We start from the raw sequence: 26,909 nt of genomic DNA on the forward strand, positions 1-26,909 counted from the left end.
CAGAAGGTGTTGTCTGGCACTTCAGGCCATTCACACAGACTCCTGGCTTTGAGTGCAGAGTTATATTAACAACTTTGCCAGTTTGTAATTAATGTGAATCTGCTGTTGTGCTTAATGTGCCCTGTTTTTTGGTTATGGAGCCATTTTGACATGTTGTAGAAATATTCTCTGTGGAAGGAAAAAAGGGACCTCATGAAGGACAGGAATTTCATACACTGCGCAGTTCACATTTGTATCTTTTAAGTGCTCTGAATGTAGTTTTTCACTATAATCCTATGGGATTCACTTTCCATACACTGCAACTGTAATTCACCAAGCTAATTTCTTGTTTTCTGTGTTTCCTTTATGCCAGAATTTTTAAGTTTAATCCTTACCCAACCTGTGTGTTTATCAGCATCTGCTTTGGAAATATCTCCATGGATAATCACTGTGTAGGATGATAATAAAGTTGGAAATATTTAGTGGATTATTAGACTTGTCAGGCAACAAAATGTTAACCTGAAAATAATTTGAAAATGTATTAATCTCTTGACTCATTTTTCAGGCAAAGAAATGCCAAATATTTGTCAATTCCATCCTCTTAAAAGTGAAGATTTTTAGTTGTTCAGAGCTTAGTATCAAAGTATATAATATAACATTACAACGTTCAACAACAACTAGTCTGACTCTAATGTCAGGCTTCCAGGACCAATGTTCAGCACATTTTAATCTGCTCATGACTGTTTTTACTGAAATCATTTAATCTGATAACAGAGAATGTGTGATAATCAACACATCAAAATTATTTCAGTTGTTCACTGCAGTCTTCTGCTTGTAGGAACAGTATGGTATTACTTCTCCACAAACTTACCCTTTTCTTTGTGTTCACTCTGTCACAATCAGTCGCTGAAATTCACAACTGTTCACGACTTGACAAGTTTTGAAGTCTTGTAACAACTTTAACCCTTCTTCATCGGCAAAAGCGAGGCTGTTAAGAAAATGATCATCAAAGCCAGACAAATTTACACCTTAGCAAAGTATCATGAGTCCTGCAGTTTCACACAGACCTAGTTTTCCTCCACAGCAACACCAGGAAAACAGCCAAGTTTGCCACTTTCCAGATGGAGGCTCAGCTTTTGAATAATGACTAGCTCTAAAAGTTGCATTTCAATGTCTGTGCTACAGTGTTAACAAAAGTGCTGATCTCTACACCCGTGCTGGAGTCACTGTACCTCGATGCATACTGTACATACAGTACACTGTCTCACACATCAATCTCAAGCACATTTACATTTAACCGAGTATGGATCCTGGTCTATATCAGGATTCTGTCAGCTATTTTCACTTCATTCTGCATTAAAATTACCACTATTTCTACTACTTGTCTCTCTCAATTAAATGTTTTTGCCTTTTTTAAAGCATCCCCATATCAACATGTCCACAGTGATGCCTGTAGATACTGTACACTGTAGGTGGACAGGACAAAAACACAGGATGGAATTTATTTTTTCCACAAGCTTGTTTACACAGCTAAGATGAGTCCTCTTTCCCTTCATTTTTATCAAGGCATTCCTCCTCTTCGAGTCACTGCTCTCACTCACACACACACACACACACTGCACAGCTCTCTATGTAGTGGCTTCTTCCTCAAATAGAAAATGTGCACTAAAACATGACAGCTCTGGCGGCTAGTCTCTGAGAGCAGCCCCACTCTCTCTGGCCTAGATTCTTTCAAATCCGCTCTGGAAGTGCCTCCGTCCTCAGCTGCACTGCCAGCCCGCCAGAGAGTGAGTGAGCGAGCCATCTGGCTGCACAGCACATCAAATCCCAATCTGTGTTAATTTGAGTGTTAAGGGCCATTGTTTATTTTTGAAAAAAAAAAAAAGAAAGAAAAAGAAATAAATAAAAAAGGAAGGGAAGAAAAGCCTCACTCACAGGATTAATAAACCCTCGTGTAGTAAATTCTGAGCAAAGTTTGCACCAAAGTTTTTGCAGACGTGCAGCATGCCAGACACACTGCAGGTCACTGTTGAAAATTAGATGTGACTAATCTGGCAAAATAAAGATTTAATATGGCTACAAGACAGTAATGCTTCACGGATTCTGCAAAAATAAAAAGTAGATGCCTAAATGGAACACTTTTATAAATAAAACAGGATACTATGTAGGCCAGTAATCATGCTGTGCAGATAAAAGTAATTGTGCTGCGTTTGTTTCTACCACCTGGTGAAAACATTTGGACCGCTGAAGGCGTCCATTGGTGTTTCAAGCTTTGAATTCAGATCCCCATTAGGTGCCTCCATCTCAGGTTTATAGAAATCACTCTGAGCTTTGAAATGAAGCTCTTATTTATTCAAGAAGAAATACCACACTGGATACTTATAGACATATATTGTAATATAATTAAAGAGTAAGGCTTTACTGTAGAGCTACGTGACTTCAAAACTTCCTCTTGTTTTATAGGAGCTACGGAAGTTGTTGAATCCATATCTCTTTTTCTTTGTCGCCCCCCCACCCCCCTCCTCTCCTTACTCTTTCTCCTTCTCTCTCTCTCTCTCTCTCTCTCTCTCTCACACACACACACACACACACACACACACACACACACACACGCCACCCACCGACACATGGTGTGTTATGCAATGGGTGATGCCTAATTACCACTGACATCTCGGAGACTGTTCACTGTGAAATTAATCATGACACAGGCGTCAGCTTTTGATATTTTTCGCCAAGTGCTCCGAGTTCGTACCAGCCGATGTAGCCTAATTAATAAACCAAATGCACACAAATACTGATTAGACGCTGACACTGATGTCTTAATAATAACCAGCCACCTTAAAACCAATGCCAGGTGCCAGATAGTACAGAAAAGAGGACGAAAGCAAGTAATTCTAAGAAATTCTAACTAATTATTTTCAAACTATTAGCACAAGGTTATTTATGGTTTGGACTTAACTGCCGGCTAGCAGAAATGCAAAATAATGAAAGAGTTCATGGGTAACGAGGGTGTATGAATATATCTACAGTATATACAAATTCTCAACAGCTGTGGGTCCACAGGAGCTCGCAGAGAGCTACAGTGCTATTTATAAATCATAGCATTGTACTGGAAAGCACTTACAGTATATCCAGTCATGCATAACATAAACAGTTGCTTTTCAGTTAGCAAAAAACCTTGCTGTTACTTTATTATTACAAATAAATGAACTGAGACTCCGGAAACACAGCCCACTCGTATCTGGCATAATTAATGTGACATGCAGCTCATCAGTGCACAAACCTCTGAGAGAGCTGGTTGCTCATTTGCAGAGGTTTTCTTTTTCTTCGCTTTTTTTTCTTTTTTTTTACTGCCTCAGTGGCAAATGATCACAAGCCAAGTAGTTTGGGACAAGATGCAAGCAAATTGACACCTCACTTTTGGCTGAAATCAGATTCAGATATTGTTTACCTCTCATAAAGCCATATTTTTCTGCCACCACACAGCTGTGATTAGCTTTGATCTTCCACAGGCTTCAAAGTGTAATATATCAGAAATGTTCATCTGGAAAACACAAAGAAAACTTGTTTCCCGTTTGAGACATGTTTTGTTTGTTTGTTTGTTTGTTTTTTCAGAAAGAACATAACTCTGAATAGTGTCAGGGTTCCTGTATGTTGTAACTGGTACAGAAGTGTCATATCCTTTCCTTGCAAATTGTGCTGTTAAGCTAATTTAGGACCGTTTGATCTTTCTGTACAGAATGTAAATGTCAGGTCACCTCATCATCAGGGCTTTAGCTGTTCTCCAAAGACAACTCTCAGAGTGTATCTGGAGAGGGAGACTGTAGTACGCACGAAGGCAACAGAGAAATTTAAACATTTCCTCCTTTGCTTAGTCAGTGTATTTTTTTTCAGGCCTTTATTTTGATAGAAGACAGTAGCAGGAAGACAGGAAATGAGGGTATAGAGGACATGGAATGAAGGTCCCAGCCAGACTGCAGCTGAGGAAATGACGATTACATGGTTAGTGTCTTAAACCTCCGAGTCCAACAGGAGCCCCTCTTTTATTTATTTATTTTGCCTGATTTCCATTCCTTTTATGTATCTTATCGTACTGTTTCCATTCACCTGGCAGGTGGAAGTCATGATGGTTAGACTGGTTGCATTTATTAACAAAGGTGTGACCAAGTTGTTGTGTTGCAACTCACAAATAAATCTCACTTTACTTTGCACTTAGGTCCCGAGTCAAGACTAACAAGTTTCAAGTCCCGAACAAGTCACAAAAGTTTACCAAATGTAAGAATATTTTTAATACATAATAATAAATAAATAAATAGATAAATATTTTTCCCATTTTAAGCGACCTTTGTGGCCATTAAAGTACAGCTTTATAAATCTCTGAGTTTACAGGGTGCACTTCAATGCACCATACACTTTGCCATACAAAGCAGTGTAGATTTCAGAGTTTCCAAAGTGCATGAATGCATCATGAAGTCCCTTTGGGCTGACAGACAGACAGCAGAGAGGACAGAAGCAGCGGACTCCTAAATCAATGAAAAATACAGTAGTACACTCTCATCATTGTTATTTATTACATAACTATTTTGGTACAAGCTCTGATCCTCCACTGTGGTGGATGACCTTTTGAGATTTACTCACTAGACGGTGAGTAAATCTACCAGCAGTTTACCAGCATTTGGCACTTGGCTGGTGTTAATTTGTACCTGTGGTGTTAATGTTGATGCTGATTCAGGAATTAAAGGGAAACAACCTATTTATGGAACAAATTTTAAATAGCACACTTTTTAATCTTTGGACTTGGGGGAAGCTATCAAGTATTTTCAAACTAAAAGGCTCAAGTCGAGTCTTAAGTCATCACATATGTAAGCTGAGTCTGACTCAAGTACAAGTCATGTGACTATTAGTGGTTGTTGTCATTTTGTTGATTGCGATTTTATTCTTTGCATAGGTTATAAATTAACATATTGTAATTGGTCTGTTGAACCAAAGGTGGAAAAAAGAAACTGAAAAAAAAAGAAGTTAGAAGTAAAGAAGAGTATGTTTTCACAAATTATCAGCTTAGAACCATATATGGAAACGCTGTACACACACACACACACACACACACAAGCTGAAAGTCACCAGAGACCCACTGTTATATACTCCACAGTTGCTTCCATAGGCTGAGCCCTGATGCTTAAAACTAGAGCAAAGCTTTAGATTCAAATTGCTTCACTCTCTGCGTTTATTTAAAAAAAAAAACAACAACAAACACTTTATCTCCCAGTGAACTCACATGCGTGTACGCATGGTTGTGTGTACCGTATGTGACAGACAGAGGAGCAGAAGGTAACCTTTAGAAATGACACACAAACAGCTAGACAGTGCATGAGAGTAAAGGTGGCTTTTCTAATCCTCTCCCCTCCTGTTGTCTGGTCTCCCTTTTTCTACTGTATCGCTGTACTTCACCACAGACAGAGTGACACATCAAGCTTGGCTGTTTTTCTGGCTGCTGTAGTGACTCGTCCTGTTTGTCTGTAGGATTCACCTGCCTCCCTCCTTCAGCTCGAGAAGGAAGCTTAAATGTCTGCATGTCAGTAGTGAGAAACACTTTTTGACCCTTTTCTTTCAAAGCTGTTTTAATCAGTATTTTTCATGTAAACAAAATGGATCATATATGGTGTCTAAGTGGTCCCTTAGTGACAAACCCAGAGTGAATTATCACTCAGCTCTGCAATTCTCCTCAGCTCCATAAAGTGTTTTACTGTTCTGGTTCACTCTTAACGCTGGAAACAGCAACAGCTAAGCACCTACATGGTCAACCCCAACACACTGAACAGAGCGGAGCATTTATCAGCTAAAGAGCTATATATTACTGTCACTTTAGAGTTGGTGGAGACCTGGCTCTGACATATCAGTACTGCGTGGTGCATTGACAAATCCACGTGTTGCTGAAATAGCAGATTTGTAATTGTGCCTTTTTCTCTCAGTACTGCCAGTCTGTCAGTTTTACCTTGGATCTATAACACTCTTCAATTCCTATAAAGTTCTATACTTTATTGTAGCCTACTGTATACTCTATAAAGTAGCGTAGTAGTAGTAGTGTCGTTGTGGAAGAGTGAGAAGATGATAGAGACGTTCTGCTGCCTGTAGTGTTCCCGCAATACTCCTCCAATTTCATTCAGTAGTGTTTGTGCTGCTGGAAATACTCCCACCGACTGATCCACCTATTTAACAAAATGTTTTCGGGAAGACATGATTACATGCATAGTTTTTACTATCAGGGTTCATCAATACACAGCAGAGGTAGGCAACTGATATGTCAGAACTGGCTGCTGATGATAACACATCTGAGCAGGTTGGACTGACAGAATTTTAAATGAATAACCTGCGACACAGTCATAAAGGTGTTCTATCAAGCCATTCCAAGTTTCAACAAGATCAAATGCAGGCTGATTTCGACATCAGAACACACTCAGATGTGCAAAGTGAAACCTGATCGTTTGCTTCTGAGCTCACACTACCTTGCCTTCTAGATGCTGCAGGATGGGGAGAATGTTTGCAAGCAGGCACCAGGAATATCAATTCATAATGTACTTGACACAGTTTTGTTGAACAACACATCATTTAGTGATAATTCTCTGCATGTTAATAATCTGATCTGAAGCCAGGCTGTAGCCTATACGCAGTGTTCCCACTGAATATGTATTTCTGACTGCACAGAGGATAAACATGTTATTTAATCATCAACATGTTTTCAGTCATCATTGGTTAAGTAGGATGGACAAACCCCAGGTGGCGTACACATAGTACGAGAGACTTTCTGCAGGGAGGCAGGCTGGCTGCATATCATTCAGCATTTAAACAATACGTGCTGTCCGTGCAGTAGGGCAGCTTAAGGTGAACAGCAATCTGTGTCAAAAGTGGTGCTGGATGGTGGCCTAATTTATGTTGCCGGAGTCTCACGAGAGACACATGATGACTTTGCATAACATGCTGTTTATTTTATATCAAATTTGTTAGTATGAATAACATACATTTAAATAATATATGAATATAAGTAATCTATCCATGCATGTACCGATGATGATAATAAATTTCTTTGCTGATCTGGAATCAGTTATATAAGCCTTTATTTGAAATGTTGTAAAGTGTAAATTTTCACACTGATGCAGTCACACTTGAATTTTTCTGTCTATAATTATAACTCAGGATGCATTAATTAAAATCACCAGTAAGAGCCAGTAAGATTGTTTCATAAAAACATGTATTTTCTTGTTGGGACATTTCTGGGTGTCCATGTTGACTCCAGCCAGTAAGAAGCTCTGCTAAATTCTGAAAGTCTGGTCACATAAACAATTAGCATATGTTAGTACTGGCTTATTGATTGCTTGACAGATTAGGTGTTGTAAATACATCATTATTGTTATTATTATCAATTACTCCTATGCCTATTAGCTAGCTACACTCATTGCTAAACTTGCTGGCTAACTTGTCATCCAACTATTAGCGGAGCTGTTGGTGAGTGAGGGAGTGAACATCAGATTGTTTCAGTTTTTCTCACCTGCTCTGTGCATCAGTGGAGCAGCCAAGCAACATGTCGGTCGTTTGAAAAACTGCTTGCCAACTGTATTTTTAATTTTAGCAAAATCTGACACACTTGTTCAAACTGTAAATCAGAGAAAATTGGTCAAAATCGACCAAGACCAAGTCCAGGTTTCTGCTTCCCCTCCAGTCAGCAGTCAAGGTGGCCAGTGAGAGACTAATTTACGATGTTGAAATGTGGCCCATCTTATATAATCCACAGCATTCTTTAACTTCGGATAACCTCAAAAGGACAGGATTTGTAAGGAAATCCAGGAGCTGCTGGGAATTACAACTAAGTAAACTGTCCTTCAGCTATGTAGAAACATGGCTGACACACAGTAACTGACCTCAGAAAATGCTAACTTACTCATTTACAGATGGAGAAATCACATCAGCAACAAAAAGGTCTTATCTCCTGCTCAAGCTGCACTATTGCCCGTATTATATCTGGACAGTTTTTCATGCTCGATCTGTTTTTACTTGCTGCAGGTGATACATTGTTGAGCTGCAACTGACAAATTCTACTCATTCTGTCTTTAAATTTTGGATTTATTAGACCTCTAGTGTCCAAGTAATAACATATCTTTCACATTAGATAATGTATGAACTTTTTAACTTGGAAGAACAGGCACAAGCGTGATCTAATTTACAGCATTGGTGGCTATTTAATTAATCGAGGAAGGCAGAGACAAGGATATCAGTCATATCTGAAGAATGATATTGTGATAGAAAAAGAGGTTTTGTTTCCTTTTGCATTCTGCATACAGTCTCTGTCAACGCATAATAGATATGAGGAAGTTCATTCAAAATAATCGTTCATATGCATTTTTATTAATGCTTACAATAGCCCAAGGCTTTTCTTTTACAATCTGCCTACACTGACGAGCGTTCAGGTGTCAAAACATACTAGTTCCCATAGCAACCCTCACTGAAATTCAAAAACATACATTCCCATCCCTGGCCTTCAACGGAAGAAACTTGCCATCCAACTGTACAGATATTCAGTCGATATGCCAGATATTTCAGCATGTACTGGCCGTACTGAAGGCTTCCTCGGACAAACTAAATGAGACCAGGTTTCTGATCAAATAACACTTTAACTAGAAAACGGTTTGCTGTGGCAAAACAGACACATTCAATAAAAACGGACCAGTGATACTTGCACAGATGGGCTCAAAGTCGCCACAAATAGGCATGAAATGTACCACATGCAGCATGAGTGCTCAACAACAAAAAGTGCTGGCCCGAGTGGCGGGGGGTTGCTGACGATGTGTGTGTCTTGATCCCACTCCAGCAATCTATCATGTTAGTGGGCAGTTGGTCAAAACAGTTGAAGGACAAAAGCAGTTACAGTAAAACTGATGAAACAAGCAATGGTTTAAAATTTCTGGTAAGGCTGCTTTATTAAAATTTTTATGGTAACGACTGATCAATGAATATGTGTATGTGACAAGTTTGCTTGAGGGGATGAACTCACAGAGAACACTAACTCCCCTCACCTCTACAGAGCGTTTTAGCATCCTTCAAACTGGTTGTTTTGGTCCTACAACATGCAAACATTTACTGGTTTGGTTTACTCTCACCGTCTCATCAGTGTTGTTTCAAGATGCAACACAAAGGTCTGTTAAACCAGATTGTATGCTATCTGGACAGCACTAAACAACAGACAGTCAATGTTAGCAAATAGCTGCTAAACACAGTTAGCAGGTAAATAGAAAAATATTTACCTCAATAGATGGTGGAGAGTAAAACAAAGCTAAAAGAAGAGTGAATATTGGACAGAAAAATCGTTACTCTAAATGAATGCTAATATCTGCTGGATGTGTAAACCTTGCCAACAAGTTCACGATATCAACTTAAAATGTGAAAAATCTGCACATCTTGATTTCACTGGCAATCTGGCAATTTCTGTGCAGGTTTAAATTTTTGATTTTGACACCACCATTCCTAGCACTGCCAACATGTTATAACACAAGGGCTACAGCAACAATCAATAATATGTTGTGAGAATGACTTGTTGAATGGCAATGCTAAAGCATTTTTACAAGTCAAAGTTGCGAGTAAGAGGAGGGAATAGCAATCATGTGGCACATGTCTAAGACAGCTACATTACCACTTCAGATGAAAATGGTCCTCAAGAATAATGGCTGAACTGTAAGCAATCGAGATAGGATTATGGAGACGAACCAGATTAAAACTACCCCTGTGATTACTGTACAACTTGGGGACAGGTCTTCTGTTGAGTTGACGAGTGTTTTGTTTCAGAGTTAACACGCGGTGGTACACCTGTCCCTATGACACACCTCTCAGCCATGCCTTTGGCTCTCTGAGCTACTGTTATGCTATGCTATGGGTCTGTACTGTCGTGGAGGCCTGCTCGTCATCATAGCATTCATTCATCCGAAAGGAATGCCCCAAAGACTGTACTGAATGCAAACTGTATGTCATTTGCATATGTGACAAAGAAACTTGACTGACTGATTGATAATCCAGGTTATGAGTTTGGAATGACTGCAGTGGTTAGGCTGAACTGGTAGGGTAAGCTAGGTTAAGCTAACAGGGCAGGGCCAATTTGTAAGAAAAATGCTTTATGAATATGTTAACAATGTGTCTATAACTAGACACAATGTTTTCAGGCTAACGTGATTATCAGTGATTTGACTAAAACGACAGCTCAGTGGGATTCAGTGGAGCTGTCTTGAATTTCTTTTACCAGTGAGGCAGGCAATTATTACTGATTTGATATCAGTCGTGTTCTGCTGTCAGTCTGCAAATTCTAGCTCTGTCACTGTGGAAAAAAAAAATCTGTGATGCAAAGCTAAATTAAATTTGCTCATGAGGTGTTTGACTGGCACCCATTATGTGCAATGGGCAAGTGGGAGCTGCATGCATGGGGGTGGTTATATCTCGGTTCTGCTTTTTTTTCTGAAGCAGGTCCTCCATTCATGGGTGATTAACAGGCAGATCAGGGAGATGGGCAGTGTTACTTGGATGGCTTTGACTAATATAACTGCTGCTGCCTCGCTTGGGTAATGGCTACAGGCTGGCTTGGAAAACCCCGACAAGCAATGAAGAGAAACATTCAGTCCACTACACAGAGTTCCTCTTTCAAAGCATAAATCCCACATGCACACTTTGATGCAGCGAAGTGAAGCACTACAGAATGTGACTCGACCGACTGACAATTCCAGAGATTAAACAGATTATCAGTTGTTACTGGAGGAAAAATCAAAGTCTATACACATCAATGCTGTGACATAACAGCAGTAAAATGTAAACAACAGCTTAGTCCAAATGACAGAGTTAGAATCATTTTTGTTGCTGTCAGAGATAAACACATTGTGCTCTCTCATGAGGGGCACCAAGAGACATATCAGTGTGGAATACTGATCTAATCTAAGTTATGGTATGCCAACTTGACTGTGTCTAACAGCTTTGGAATTGAATATACAAACTGCGAGTATATATCTATTTTAGTCATTAGTCTCTCAGTAGTTCTTCGGTTTAAACAATATTCCTTTTCTGGTGCATACTTGAATAGCTGAATTCATAAACTACAAACACCAGATTATATGTCTTTTACTTTAATTAAAAAAAAAAAAATCCAAAAATGTCTGCCTACACATACCGCAAACGTGTCATTTTCTCTGGGTTTTGTTGCACAGTTCTCTACATGTCATTTTGCTTGTGATGGTGCTTGATTGTTGAACAAAGACAGATACAGTTTGGCTGACTAGAAAGGGAGAGGAAAAATCCAGTCAAACTAACTGTAAAATCTCTTTTGAGACCATGACTTCCAAGTTTTATTTCACTCGGAGTATGAAAGAGAGAACTTGATCATATTTAAGACATGGAGTGAATGAAGTGACATCTTGACCACTCCACAGACAGCAATAGAAATATTGCTCCACCTAGTGGAGGCAGCCGTTATGGTGTTACGGGGCAACAGCCTGACTTGGTTTCACTCTTCCAGCAGAATGACTCTTATTATCAACATTTGAGGGGCTTTTAGAAGATCCATATGAAGTGAGAGGAGAGGCTGGGACGGCTCTCGCTCCGTCTCCCCCAATCGAAACTGTCCGTGCGCGTGCGCGTTCAACTAAAGCAAACCTTATCAGAGGTGACGCTGGGGGGGGGGGGGCAGCATAAAGAAGAAGAGGAGAGGATTTAGTACCAAATGAAAAAATAATGAAACAAACTTGTTCTGGGAGGAGGAGTGGGGGGTGGTGTAATTAAATAATAATAATAATAATAAATAAATACAGACAGCTTCGCAGTTTTATGCTGAGAGTTCGTTTCAAACAACACCGCACCGAGAGAACAGTGCCCTATTTCCAGCCGGCTCTGTCTACCTGCGCTGAGCCCCTCCCCTCTGCCTCCCCCCTGCACCTCCCTCCCTCCGTCCCCCCCCCCTCCGTCTCGGAGTTTGTGTTGCACTCGTTGCAGTAGGAGGGTCCATGTGCACAGAATGACGTCGCACTGACTTCAAGTCAGACGGACTCCTTCGTTTGTTTTTAATAGCCTACTCTTTTTATCCAGGGCCCCGAATCGGTAATCTGCAAAATTGCGGCCATAATGTGAGATCATCTGCCGCTGTCGTCCGACCCGTCGCTGTCGTTCGTCCTGTCAGGAGCAGCCGCTCGTTGTGGAGGATTATACGCAGTAGACTTCTCCTGTGTGTCTAGCTGTCAAACTGAAAACTATGTGTTGGGAAGAGTAGACAACACACATTTGTTGATATTTATTGACTTTGTTTCTCGTGTCTCTTTTTCTGTCCTCTGGATTACCGCTGCCCAGCAACACGGCCACCTGGCAACTCTGAATGTCGTAATTAAGGTAAGGAAGGACAGAGCTCACTGTTTGACTGGTAGCTACGTTTTAATTTCGCGCTAGGTCTGAGATGATAATGAAAGCAAACTCCTCACAGTTCAGTCGGATAACTGAATACTTGCATCCCACCCCATCGCATTTGCTGTGGGAGAGAAATGAACTTTCAGCCGGGACCGTTAGCCTTGTGTCTAATCCACGTTAAAAGTCGCCAAGAAGTTTATTTACAAACAATAATTTTATTAAAATTGTGGGTTTTTTTATAGTTCCTTACGCACCTGACAACGAGTGCCGTTAAATAAATATTGATGTCAAATTAATTCTAAAAAAATAAAATGACTTACATAATTTATGTTTTCTTCATGCTGCGCTCAGTTCTCCTTGTCATTCAGAAAAAAAAAAGCCGTAAACGAGACGAGTTTCACACTGCAAGGAACTGACTCAAACAGCAACAACACAGCAATAATCGCCTTTTAGTATTTATTGTGTGCATACGCAAAATAGATTTGCAGAGAGTTGCATGTCCTACAGAGGCAGGACAGTCATGGCAGGAGCGAGAGGGAGGATTTATCCATCCGACGTCCCCCCTGTTTTTCATCTTTATATTTAAGGATGTGCACATTATATGCATACGATATTTTTCGGGCAACCTGAATAACTTTAACTCAAATCCCGGCTGCTCCCGAGAGTGCACCGTGGCATGCGAAGTAAATATTCAGACATCACTCCAAGCAAAGCCCTCGCACTGCAATGTGTTTGCGTCAAGCGTGTGATTATTGCAGTTAATTTTGTTGCTTTTGCACATGCTGCTCTGGCCGCAAAAGCAGCATTTCAAGTTATGTCGCAGCTATGTTGTGGCTGCAAGAGCAATAACTATTGAGTGACAGCTTTCAGGCCAATCCATGAATGATCTCATAATGCTGGTGGATACTCGGCTGAGCGGTCCAATAGAATCGCAGCAGAGGTGGAAATTTAAACGAAAAGCCCAGACGACGTCACGTACATGCGTTAACCCTTTTGATGCATGTTATCAGACTGTGCATCTCCTGTAGTGCCCGATAAAACTGCTTTATCAGAGAGAAGAAACACTGTGCAGACTTGCTCTGGACTTTTGCAGATTTAACATATTGTTAACACAGCACCAGTCGGGTTTTTGTCTTGATATTCTATAATAGCAAGTGAGTATAGCCTACAGTATGTAATATCAGGATAAGTTAAATCTCTTGTGTGTTGCTCATAGATAAGATATGTCACACAGCCATCTTTTCCTTTGCCTTTTTTGTCCACTGAAAAAAAAACAGAAAAATCTATATTTAACATATAGATTTAAGGTTCATTAGCATATCCCTAAATATAATAATAATTTTGTGTCATATGAGGCTTTTAATCTGTCCTTAGAATAAACCCTGAAAGGGAAATTTAGCCAAATCTCATGTGGATGTCCCGTCCCTGTTGATGATAAATGTAGTTGATGAAAATTAAAAAAAATAATAAAAAATGGCGGTATGTGCTATATTAACAGAGAAAGCTTAGTTTTGCCACTTGTGCCGTCATGCCTATATGTACCAGGATGGGTTATGAGCAAGCTTCCGATTCCCATGCGCACGTAGCCGTGCTGCAGAAAGGTTCTGTTAGCCTCAGCTAAGTTATTAAGTTAAGCATACTAATTCATGACGTTGAATGTGAGTGCTGCAGAGGAAAAGGTTAGCAGTAAGCGTTAAACAGTAAATTTAAATTTCATTGCTGATGAGGTTATCCTGTCTTTCGCCCGTCCAAAATTGCCTTTTCCAACAGTTGACAGTTTGACTTCGCTACGAGGCGCTGATTAGCTGTGGAAACAGATGACGTGCCTTACGCTCTAAAACCAGCCACTGGCAACTTGACAAGCTGAGTCAAAGGCTCACTAGCCAGCTTGAGTTGAGCTGAGATAGGCCAGTTCACGCCACTGGAAATTTTCCCTGCAGTGTTTTAAACAGGTTTTGTTGTTTTGTGAATCCTTGGTCAGAACTGGACTTAAAGTTGTACAAAAGTTAATCCTCTGTTCCCTGACGTTCTCAGATGGTAGGAATAGATGAAGATTTTGTTTGACCCCTGCCAGCCATGGGAGGCTCCAGACGTAACGACACTTATATTTTGGGATGGCTGGACTCTAACAAATACTGTGAATGTTCCTCAATCTTTTCTATTTTTTCTTTTCCTGATTTACCAGGTGAATCAATGAGCCAGCAATGGAGACCAAAAGATACCAAAGTTTCTTTGATGGAAGTGATACAGAAAAGAACAGATGGTTGCAGGTCCCCAGCACCATGGAGCACTGCTGCAGTACAGAGGATTCAAGTCTGACCAGCAGTGACATCCTGATGGATATTGTCAATGTTAGCTGCCCTGATGGAAGCCCAGCCACTGACTGCAAAGACAACAATACTAAGAAGCAGGAGCAGCCAATGCTCCGGCTCAGCCAGAACCCACCATTTTTTCTCTCACACTTCAACAACTCTCTTCACGGTCAAAAGCAGGAAATGGACTCCAAGGAGCTGTCCAAGACCGTGGCTGAGTCTATGGGCCTGTACATGAATGCTGCCAGGGAGGGAGACTTTGCATTTAGCCAGCAAGGGGACAGCACCAGCCCTGGGAAGATGTATCCCGTGTGTGGGCGGTCGCTAGAGGATACCCAGTGTGGTTCGACAAAGAGCTCCAAGTTAAAGCCATTTGGTTTCCAGCAACCCAACTCCACTCCTAGAGAATGCACTACTGGGACGCCAGTTAGCTCAGCTTCAGTGCTAGTCTCATCTCTTTCCTGCAGTCCCCAGACCTCCAGCTCCATCTCTAGCCCTGGGGGCAGCAACAATATGGTGTCATCAACCACCAGTCCTCCTATGTGCTTTGGACCAGTGTGCTCATCCGTCAGTAGTCCTGTAAGCCAGACGTCTTGTGCCACAACTCTGGCCAACATGAACCGTAGGAACTCAGCCACATGTAGCCCTGTAGAGTCCAGCACAGTGGGCTCACCGCCGCTTACCAGCCCACTCAACGTCATGAGGTCCCCCATGTCCAGCCCTCAGAGTATGAGTAGTGTGACATCGCCTCCGTCCTGCAGCACTACCTGTAATATTAAGTCATCTGTCTCCAGCCCCACAGGTGGCAGCTGCACCAGCACCGCAAACAACTGCCACACAGTAAGGCCCTCCATCTCCAGTCCGGCCATAGGGGGCACCATGGCAGTCAGCAGCCCACAAAACCCCTCCTTAGGTGGGTTTCCAGTGTCCAGTCCTGCTGGTGGACTGGGTTTGGTGCAGAATGACACTAACAGCCCAGAAGCAGCAGGTCTAACCAGAGATGTGGACTTCAAGAACTTTGAATTCCCCAAAGTAGAGATGGTGGATGGTGAGGTGTTCAGTGTTGGCTTGGACCAGATGGGCATGGTTAAGTATATTAAGAATGAGCCTGGGACTGACTTCAGGAGCATGTGTTTAGGCAGCTCCAAATGTAATGCGAGTAGCACACCTTTCATCACACAGATTAAGAGTGAGCCAAACAAAAACGAGGGATGTATGAACCAGCAACCCTATGGCGAGCAGTCACCATCTCTTGGTCTCTTTCCTGCCTCTGAGACCACCTATTTGTCCCTGAGGAATAACATTGATGAATACAGTCTCTCTGGTATCTTAGGAGCCCCTGTCTCCTCTATGAATGGGAACTTTGAGACCGATGTGTTCTCCAACAATGTCCTGTCTAAAGGGGTTAAGCAGGAGTCCACTGACGGCAGCTATTACCAAGAGAATAACAGCATGCCCACATCGGCCATTGTTGGAGTTAATTCCGGTGGACATTCATTCCATTACCAGATTGGAGCGCAAGGAACAATGTCTTTCACGCGGCATGATATGAGGGACCAGTCCAACCCTTTGTTGAATCTAATTTCGCCCGTAACGGCGTTAATGGAATCGTGGAAATCTCGGCCAGGCATGTCACAGGGGTCGCTGACGACCAGAGGTGAGGGATACCCCGGTCAGACCTGCATCACAGACAGGTAAGGCTAATGAAAATGTATCTCTATCAGATCTCCAGCTTAAAAACTGCTGTTTTCTGAGATGTGATAAATGTTCTATCTGAGTTTTATAGAAAGAAACTGTTTTAATTTTTCCTAAATTTATACCTGTGTAACAGTCTGTCTTTTTAGAGACAAGCTTGTTACAGTCATACTCATACTGTTGCACAACTGATTTAGGGCATTTGTTTTGAATAGCACAAAAATAATAACAACAGTAGGGCTTGGGAAAGGCAGCGGGATGCTGGCTGGGGGGAACAGGAATGAAAGGACAGGAGCCAGGTCATTGTTATAGTAGTATGTGATCACAACATCATCTCTGCTAGCGCTGCCCTGTGTCCTACTGTAACACACAGAGGCAAAGTTTAGCTCTTAATCATGGGCCTGCGTGTATGTACGACAACAAAATTTATCGGTCTGTTATCAGGAGGTCCAGCTAAGAAGTTTTGTAATGCAAATATCTGTTTTTATAGGCCCTGTGCCATTGGCTGCATCATAAATTATCAATGATTGATCACATGCTTTTGTTGCCAAACTGATGAAATAAACCGTCGCTTTTGTAAGGGTCGGGGTTGAAACAAAGCAAGCACGCCAAAAGGAAAAAAAAAAAAAGTATAATAGCTGTGGATCTGGCAATGTGCAACTTTGACACAGTTGTTTTACTTCCAGTGTATTCTGGTGTCCCAGTTGCATGTGAAGCTGAAAGAGTAAATGATCATCAAGGCGATTAATAATAGGGAATATCAAAGCCATAATCTGGACCATGAGACCAGAACGTATATTCACGTAACAGTGAGAGGTGCTGCTGTTCATTTCAAAAGGTTTCCGATCCCCTGTCTGGGTGTGATGTCATTTTTATGCATTTTTACTGCATATTCTGTGTTGGTGTTCTTATAAAATACACTGCTATCATCTGTTAATGGATGTGATAAATTTAGTTTTTATGAGCTGGTGCAAAGAAGAACAAAATAAAGTCATACATGACTTCTTGTTTATTTGGCAGTCAGATGCTTGCTGTAACCGAAGTACAGTAGTCAAGCAGCTGCTGCTGAGTTGTTGCTCTGCCATGTTTGACTCTGACTCGACTATGACAATTCCAGACTGACTTTGAGAGATGATGTTGCGCAGAATCTCAAAATGGAGATGTATTAGATCAAAAGTTTATCCTGATTGAATTCATGGAAACCAACTTCGCAGATCTCACTGATTGCTCAGCCATTTTCAGTTGTCTATTTTCATTTTCTGCTTTCAGCTAAATTGCAGGGACAAGTTTGGAGGAACAGACTGGGGAGAAGTCAGTTTCTCAGTGTTTCCTTTCCGTATAATCACGTTGTAAACGGCTGCTTTTCTGTAGCTTCCAAATACAGTGTAAAACATCGCTGATGATGATGGTCATTGCTTTCAACAAGATATGAACCAGATTAATTCCTAAAAAGTTATCCTAATTCATAGCTCATAAAAACTACAACACATTCATTGTCCTTGTGATATTTTTGTATGTCCTATAGTAAACATATAAAGTAAGCATGTTGTATATATATGTCTGTGTTTGTTTGCTAATCTTATCCTTAGTATTTTTCATGTCATCTCTGTTTGGCGTGTTTATTTAGCTTTATATGAATACTAGATGATCATCTAGAGAGTAGATATTCCATTTGTGTGTGTGTGTGTGTGTACGCGCTATAACAAGCCTTGCAGCTCTAAGGAGACTGATACAGCCCTGTTACCTTGGAGGCGACCCATATGGCAGGAGGCAAAGCGATGTTGACGGGATCACTGCCACCTTGGTCCTAATGAGATCCAGCTTAGCCCTAATGTCAGACAGGATGACAGTAAGAGGTGGGCCACATGGAAGCCAGCCAGACAGGCAGGGAAGCAGACAGACACAAACACACATATGCATATATACATACATGTATGCATATGAACCACCCGCCCATACAAACATACATACAGTATACATACAGAAATGTCTTAGGCAGAATGTAAGACTCTAAAGTTTTGGTTAGGTTGCTGCCTACTTCTAGTGTCCTCTTACACCAGTAGTGTTGTATTGATTGACAGCTATACTTAGACATAAACACAAGCTTATTGTATTCTCCCTGAAGTCTGAAAGTGCACTGGAGGAAATCTGTAGTACTGTCAGGCACTGGGCTGACTGTATGGCAACCGGGCCCAATATTTCATAGGCAAAAATGTTACGTAACCATTAAAAAGCACAACTAAAACTCTTTGATCCGCTGAAGCCTTGGATGACAGAGTGTAAAATCCCTTGGCAATTTTTTTCTCTCACTTCGGTTTCCTCTGTAAATGGTTTTAATTAAAAATGGCTGCTCATCTGAGCAGTCTGGATTACTTTGTGCGAAAACATTTTAACTCAGATTCACAGGCGAGGAGGAAGGGAAAAAAATAAGTCGCACTAACCAGAAATGTGATGTTTGATTTAAACTTAATCCTTAGACAAACTAGATGGCTAGAAAGGTGCATTATGTGTGATGGGAGGTTTAGATGCTAACATTTTCTCTTTTAATATCTTTAGAACAAAAATGTTTAATTCCTGTTTTTATTCTCTTGAAGAATACTTAAAAAGCTTTGCACTATAGTTTGAATTCTAGTATGAAAGAAATCTTCTTTGTCTGAAGTATATAAATATGGAAATTATTGTAAAATGACCTACATTAGTGCACTGGATTATGTTTGCTCCCTTCCTAAATCTCCAAATCTCTTTTCACCCTATTTAGGGCATTTTTGTGCTGGTTTACACAGTAACGCTTCACCAAATAGAATTACTTTAAAACTTGCCAGCCCTCTGACCTGAAAATTTTATAATCTGACATATATTTCATAAGGACTCAAAAGAAAAACCAAAATTTATTTTTTTCCATTTAGATAAGCTCTCATTAATTTTTCTAGTCTTTCCTACAGCCTTGTGAGAACTAACACCGAGAACTTACTAAAACTATAGGCTCACAGTCTCCTTGCTTTAAGATTGCAGCCAGTTGCTGTAGATCAACAGAGTGCCCATCACAAGGAAGTACTAGATTCAAGCAGGGAGAATGCTTTACACTGGACTCTGGCCAACTCTCAATGTTCTGCAGAGGGATGAAAAGGCATACTCCTGAGAGCGTGCTAATAGGGCTTTAATTGTATGTTCCTCGACTAAATTAATGGATGGAAATGATTTGATTAATTCAGACACTGCTGGATACTAATATCCAATTAAATCCCTACACCAGGCATGCACAGGGGCTCCCAATGCATTATGGGTTCCTGACTATAAAGCGGGCAGCTGCTTGTTTGGGTTGTGAGAAGGATGTTACAGGTGAATGTGTTGGGGAATTGCTGCGGGTTTCTGCTGTCTACACAGCAGACTTAATAGTCTGACAAAGATGTCTTTCTGTTGCATGCAAGTATTAGTTCTCACATGCCATCTATCAAACATTCAATGTACAGTAGTTATTAAATGAAGAATGCAATCATTTAAATACACAGGATGTTGTTCCTGCTGCTTGGGGTCTTAAAATAACAACAAAAGACATAAGTAGGCTGGAATCATTGTTTTCTTCATTGTGAAACAACCACCACTGCTGAGGGGAATCTCTCTGATGTGACTCAGGCAGAAATGTTCACTGGCAAAGCAATGTTAGAAAGTTTTGGTTGTGTTCGTGAACTTCCTTCCTCACTCCTCGAATCTCTCCCTGAAGTTATGGTGACAGGCGACCAAGTGAAATGTGTAAAAATAAATGAAATCAAGAAGAAGAAAAAAAAGTACAACTCAGAACTCAGCATAATATACAACTAAGGTCTAGCTGCACACATATTGTATCTTAAACTGTGCTAAATTTGATTTAAAGCATGCTGTATGTGCTGACAAACTCCAAGTAGCAGGTTCATGATTTTTATATTCGTGTCACTCTTCTTTCATTTTGTAACTTACTTGATTTAATAAAACCTTATAAATGTCGGGTAGTTTTGGAAAAAAAAAACACACAGACCATCTTTAGCTTACTCTATGTGTGCTGAAACCGAGGAATGAATGGGACTAACAGCATATACACTGAGAAAAATAATACACCCTGGAGGACAAGAATTATGAACAACTGATGAATAAATTGGGTTCATCTGGTTGAGGGTTAAAGTTGTCATGCGCTCGGTATTTATTCTTTAGACTGTGATGGACTGAGAGGACACTGGGTGAAAATGTCATGTTTTTCACTGTGACGAATAACTGATAGCTCACTGAAGAATGCTGTAGCTGGTCACAGTATTTTACAGTAAGATAGCATGTACAGTACAGCACATAATATTAAATTAACAATGCAAAAGTACCCTGCAGCAAAAATTGTGTGACATCAAGTAGATGCTATTAATGGTGATTGATCAAACACTGTGTTAGTTGCAGGATTTTGCACTGCTTATGGTAAAAATTTAAATTCCACTGTTAAAACACAATATACACTGTATACACACAAAATACTATATAGACAAAATTATTGGGAAACCCCTGTTTATAACTGAATTCAGGTGTGGTATGGGGCTGTTTTTCAGGGGTTGGGCTGGTCCCATTACTTCCAGTGAGGAGAAATCTTAATGCTTCAGCATACCAAGACATTTTGGACAATGCTATGCTTCCAACTTTGTGGCAGCAGTTTGGGGAAGGCCCTTATCATTTCCAGCATGACTGTGCCCCAATGCACAAAGCAAAGTCCATAAAGACATGGTTGGATGAGTTTGGTGTGGAAGAACCTGACTGGCTCATGCAGAGCCCTGACCTCAATCCCACTGACCACTTTTGGGGCGAACTGGAATGGAGATTGCTAGCCAGGCCTTTTTGTTCAACATCAGTGTCTGACCTCACAAATGCTCTATCGCATGGATTGGCAAAAATTACCACAGAAACACCTTCCCAGAAGAGTGGAAGCTGTTACAGCTACAAAACTGTCTATGTATTTAGAATGCAGTGTCCCTGTTGGTGTAATGGTCAGGTGTCCCAGTACTTTTGTCTATATAGTGTATCTTCTGCATAGCTTCATAGATCTGCAGCACTGCAGGGATCCACAGTGAAGGCAGATTGTTGCAGTGCTTTGAGCATGCTTGTGCTGCTCTGTGTGTTCATGGAAGTCATTAGCTCTTCACTTCAAACTTTAATTCTTCCTTTCAGTTGTGAACAATTAGTGCGGTGGTTCATGCAGTAATTAGTTTGAAGACAAGCAGTCTTCAGCTTCCAATCGTTGATAAAATGGATGATGGGACTCAGGTATAGCTCAGAGGTACGGCTGTTGTATTACCGGCAGAGGGGTCCACTATTGCTCGACAAAGCTGACAGATAACTTTGCCTTGGGAAATGTCCAACGCTGCAAAGCCAAACTGTTCCCATATCACTTATGTCGATTTTTTTGTACAAGCTCCTTTACTGCCATGCCATGAACTCGACTCACATTGCATTGTTTACAGTATGCAATACAATTATATTATAATTGTATATATAATTATATATATAATTATATATACAATATGTCAGGAAGACCCGTGTGAAGTAATTTGTCTAAACTGCATAGCCATCTAGTTGGCTACATCACGCCTTGGTTTTGTTCGCCTTGCGCTGATCTGCTAGTCAGTGAGGTGAAACAAAAGTAAGAAGACCACAAGCTCTGCGGTTGAGGCTTGAAAGGATGGAGCAAACTCTCCAGAGGAAACAGAAATACATTTTTTCTGCCAGCTCTGAATGAGCTTACACAGCATTTATTAGCATTAGATCTTGACTGATCCAGTAGGAGTGTTGGGAGATTTAAATAATCAATGAAGTTAAGCTGCTCTGCCTTGTGCGTAAATGTACACAACGTCTCTGAATGGGGAGACACACTTTGTTGCTGTTTCTGCTGCTGGGGGATCAGTGCAGGAAATATATGTATATTTTCTTCAGTAATGTATTATGTCACCCACCCACATGCCATCTGCTGTTAATCAGACTGTTAATTTTTATGACCCGGTTCACCCAAACTGCAAATTAACTGCAGTGCCTGCGGACATAACTGTGATCTACTCATTACTAATATGTGTTATACAAGACAAAAGTGTAACATTTTATATGTTTTATATGTGCTAAAATATGCTTACAATGGCTTCTCGACTGTTATCATAGCATTTTGGGACAAGCACATGAATAACACTGTCTTTGTACTGGGTTCGTTGGCAGTTCAAACTTTCAATGCAACAGTCCAGTACAATAGTGAGTAGTGAATATTATTTCGTTCCCCAAAGCAAAAAATAGCCAAATTTGTGCATAGAGTTCAAGAGTAAAAACAGTTGGTGCTGTTGCAGAATTTCAAATCCACTCTACTGCCTTTAACCATTCCTACTTCTAAAAAATATACAAATTGTTACACCAAATTATGATTATTATTTTTCAGTATTTACAATCTTTTGTGAATTGGCTGACTGTCTATGCATGGAAAAAAATCATTATTGTCGGCTGGAAAAAATGTAAATGAATGGAATACCTGAATGAAAAATTAATATATAAAGCCCAAAAGAGTCCAGTTTGTCTGGGCAGCCAGTCACTTAGTGTTTAGGTGGATTGGAGGTTGCAGTATTGGTACTGTTGTAAGGGCTACAGAAATTCTACTGTTTGCTGTTCTACAAATAAAAGAATTTATCCTTAAAAATTAATGCCTGGTTAAGGTAAAAGCGTCACAGACCTTGGCTGTGAAGTGAAGAGCTTACATAAAGCATAAAGTAGCTCATTGCCAGTTTTTGACCAATGCAGTTTTCATTTTCACCCTCTTTTCGCGCTCTTTTGCTTTAAGTGTTCTAATATTGTACTGGTATAATAGCCCATACCCAACGTGTAAAGCTTACAGAGCACTATATTGTTAGCACTATATTGTTGGGTCTGTTTAAAATGCTCCCTTCCAGCTTCAGATGATTGTGGGCCGTTTTTTAATAGCTGTATGACTAAATGCAGTCATCTTTGCTATCAAAAGGCACTGAGATTTGATTGGCTGAGTACCATCACATGATGTGATTTACAATGCATGCAAATGGTCTAAGTTTCCTGCTGTAAAGACTAAAAAATCTGTGCTGTTTAAAATAGAAACTACAGTCAAACTGTAATAATTTCCAGTTATTTATTGGTTTTAGCTCATTCAAACTACTTCACAGGCAACACTGCACTTGCTTGGGGCCTCAGAAATACACCAGTCAAGTATGAAATCAATCAGATGAATGGTTCTTGAGGTATTTGGAAGACTTACAGAAAGACAGATGGACAGAAAGACGGAGAGATATTCTTTGCTATATAGTTAGATATTAATCAGCATGCACTTTCCAGGTGAAATGTGCACAGTGTTTCTCTTAGTGGGGATACACACATTGTTTCTGCTGCTGGTGGATCACTAGAGGAAATGTAGTTAATATTTTCCCCATTAAACATGTATTATTTCATCCACCTGCATTCCACCCGCTATTAAACAAAATAATAAATTTGATCTCTGGACTGCGATCTGTGCATCTTTACACAAAGACAGGAACACGCAGATGGGACAGAGGATTGGGAGACAACAGAGGCAGGGGGTCCGTTGGCCAAGGACCGCATACCTGTCCCTTAGTGAAGACAAGTGCTGCTGTTCAAATGGCAATGTGCCATGTGCAGGCACCAGGTATTTAAAAGGAAGGGGGGAGATGACTCTGATTAGTTTAATTTCTGTTATGTCCAGCATAAGCCAAAGGGAGGTGGACACACCCTTGTGCCATGCACTTAAGACCATGCACTAGAGAGCTTTTAAATAGGGCCCAAGGACTTAAAATGTGCTTCAGAGGTTTTTATTACATAAACTAGTTAAATGGAAGCATGATGCAAGAAGTTAATAAGTTGCACAAGACTGTTTAGATTATGCAGAGATTTATAGTTGACGGTGATCTTATATTAGCAATACTTTCACACTGTTCTGCAGAGAACTAGCTTAATGCTGTCATGCAGTTAATGCCGTTTCATAGTCTTCATAGTGGGACAAAGTCTTTTTTTAAATTTTCTCTGGGTTTTGTAGCCCAACAAATGGACACTAACTGGCATTGTGAGCTTCCTCAGTTGGAATCGATGGGATTCTCAGTGATGGACAGACTAGTTGAGCAACTCTGTTCATAAGGAATTGCCTAAGGTTGAAGAATTCTTAGAGACTTGGAGCTACCAGATGATTATCATACACAATCAAAGGTGTTACATGTCATACAGGAATACATTTTTTTAGATTTGACAATATGTCAACATGGTGATTACAGCCTCTTCCACATGCTAAACTAAAAATTTATATATGTTGCTTTTACCAGGAAGGTAAAGATAAAATGCTACTGCTAAAATGCTACTCTCATCTCCATCACCATTTTGACTTTTGGAGCAGATTTGATTTTTCTGGCAGCTCTCCTGCTGGAACTACAGTAACGAAAAGATTTGGTTGATTTTGATTTCTTGCTTATCAGTCGTTTTTTTTTTCTTCCTTACATTTTACAAAAAGGGAAATTAAGCTTATATCCAAAACATAAAGAAGCAGCAGATCTGATCTAAATAGCCAACAATGTTATCTTAATATGTATAACCATGAGGGCACAGTGAAAACAAGTTTTGTTTACCAACTGCATGAATGAAGGTTTTTTACCTTGTGGTATGGAGCGTTGGAGAAAATGCCTACAGTGGATGCAATCTTTTTAAAAGAACCAAGATGATACTGGGTGGCACAATGATCGGATGCTTTTGTTGCACAGAATAGAACCATGTTAAAAGTCTCCATTCTTCCTCTCCCACGCAAAGCCACGCGGCCACACACACACACACACAACACAGCCGCCAACAACAGCAGCACAAATTCTAGGCCGGAATTGACACCCCAATAAAAGTGTGGTTACTGCTGGCCAGGGCTCCTGGGATTTGAATGCTCGTCTTGTCCTCATTTGAACTTCTTCCTGAAACACAGTCTGGTGACAGAGGGCCAGATTTCCGCTAGACCAGTCCTATAGTTGAAGATCTGCTCACTATTACCTACCGCTGACATTCCTCTCTGTTGTTGAGGTCATTAACAAGTTGCATAAAGGAGATGGAAACTAAATACCACAGCTGTAACATAGCATAGCGCAAGCTTCTGTTTGGTCATGAATGCCCCCGATTTTTATAGTGTGTTTCTGTGTGGAATACTGCAGCTGAAAGGCAGTGCTTTGTTTATCTGGCATGCAGCAAGTATTCTTGGAGATCTCCCACAGTTAGTCTTAAAGATCGGATAAGTAATGGGCTTTGTAGCAGGGGCGACTCAAGGTTCAGACCTTGAGGGGGGCTCAGCCCCCATGCATTTAAAATTCCTTTGTGAATGAAATTTCTTAGTCCATAGTTTTTCCACTAAAACAATCTTCAATTCACTCTCTGTCCACTTTCTCACCTGGTTCTTCCTGTCATCTCTCTCTCTTTCTGTTTTCTTTCTCTCCATCCTACTCTCTCCCTCTTTGAATAACGAGTCATAAAGTAAGTGACATAATGTGTTGTGAAACTCATCTTCACCTGTGTATAGTCTGCTCCGATCCCCCTGTCGGTGGAGCGATAACCCTAAGCCTCACCCACAGTCGAGAGGGGCGAAATGTAGCGCAAATCTGCACACCCCAAAGCAGATTCACAATGAGCTGAAATGAAACAAAAAACATAGATTAGGTAAATAACTTAAATATAATATTTCTCTCTGGTGGGTAAATGGAAATAATAAAGATTTATTAAGATTTATTTATATTTTTTAGGGGTGTTGCGATGAAATTTAGGCGTGCTTAACCACCCCTAAAAAGTCTAAAATTACCAATGCTTTGTAGATAGGTTTTGTGAGATGTAGAACTGAAATGAAATGCACTGTCCTCTGAGATGATATAGCAACATGCTGGTGCCAGTAATAAGAAGAGACTACAAGAAAATATGTACATATTACAACACAAATTACAAAGATTAACTGGTCATAAGAGCCTGTCGCTGTTGTCATAAATAAAAAAGAATTGTTTGTTGAGCTAAACGCAGGCAGATGTCTAATTCATTGGTTGGACATTATTCATTCAGAGCTATAAAAAGCAATGAAATCTATATTTCATTTTTGGGGGGGAGGATGTGGAGAGGACCCATCTCGACTCGCTCACTTACACTTGGCTGAGCAAACAAGGCGTGCCTTTATCATTCATGTTTAACGTTTGCCCTAGAATTCATGTTAAAGTGATGAGGGTTACACCCAGGGCTTTCATGGAAACAATGTCATAAAGAAGGAAGATTTCAAGAAGTTTTAATTGTTCAGCTTAAAAAGGCTCCTTAAGTAGGTTATGCATAGTTGGCTGAAGTGAAGTAAAGGATGTGTGTTTCTGTTCTGGGCTCTTTCAAAGAACACTTCATTTTCTATATTAGCAAACAAACAAACAACAGACACACGATGAACAACAAACATCCAGAAAAACTTTGACGTCAGCAGAGCCTGTGATT

The 26,909-nt window shown here is 40.4% G+C and overlaps 1 protein-coding gene and 1 long non-coding RNA gene across 4 annotated transcripts in view; one reads left to right on the forward strand and one right to left on the reverse strand.

Moving 5' to 3' along the window:
* LOC124073327 overlaps positions 1 to 26,909 on the reverse strand; it is a 103,362-nt gene that overhangs the window by 24,825 nt on the left and 51,628 nt on the right. Inside the window, exons 4-5 of one of the 2 annotated variants that reach the window (XR_006845666.1) lie at positions 25,962 to 26,080; positions 18,148 to 18,231 (exon numbers count right to left, since the gene is read on the reverse strand). This is a non-coding gene — a long non-coding RNA (uncharacterized LOC124073327). The remainder of the gene's footprint in view (positions 1 to 18,147; positions 18,232 to 25,961; positions 26,081 to 26,909) is intronic. The other variant, XR_006845667.1, reaches the window with a different exon arrangement.
* Positions 11,974 to 26,909, forward strand: part of nr3c2 (nuclear receptor subfamily 3, group C, member 2) — a 76,134-nt gene continuing 61,198 nt past the window's right edge. Inside the window, exons 1-3 of one of the 2 annotated variants that reach the window (XM_046415474.1) lie at positions 11,974 to 12,220; positions 12,343 to 12,381; positions 14,582 to 16,402. In XM_046415474.1, coding sequence (XP_046271430.1) covers positions 14,601 to 16,402 — 1,802 coding nt within the window. In that variant the 5' untranslated portion in view covers positions 11,974 to 12,220; positions 12,343 to 12,381; positions 14,582 to 14,600. Of the gene's footprint in view, positions 12,382 to 14,581; positions 16,403 to 26,909 lie in introns of both variants that reach the window. The other variant, XM_046415483.1, reaches the window with a different exon arrangement.

The sequence above is a fragment of the Scatophagus argus genome, chromosome 2 (assembly GCF_020382885.2).
Source record: "Scatophagus argus isolate fScaArg1 chromosome 2, fScaArg1.pri, whole genome shotgun sequence".
In the NCBI taxonomy this organism is placed as follows: Eukaryota; Metazoa; Chordata; class Actinopteri; family Scatophagidae; genus Scatophagus; species Scatophagus argus.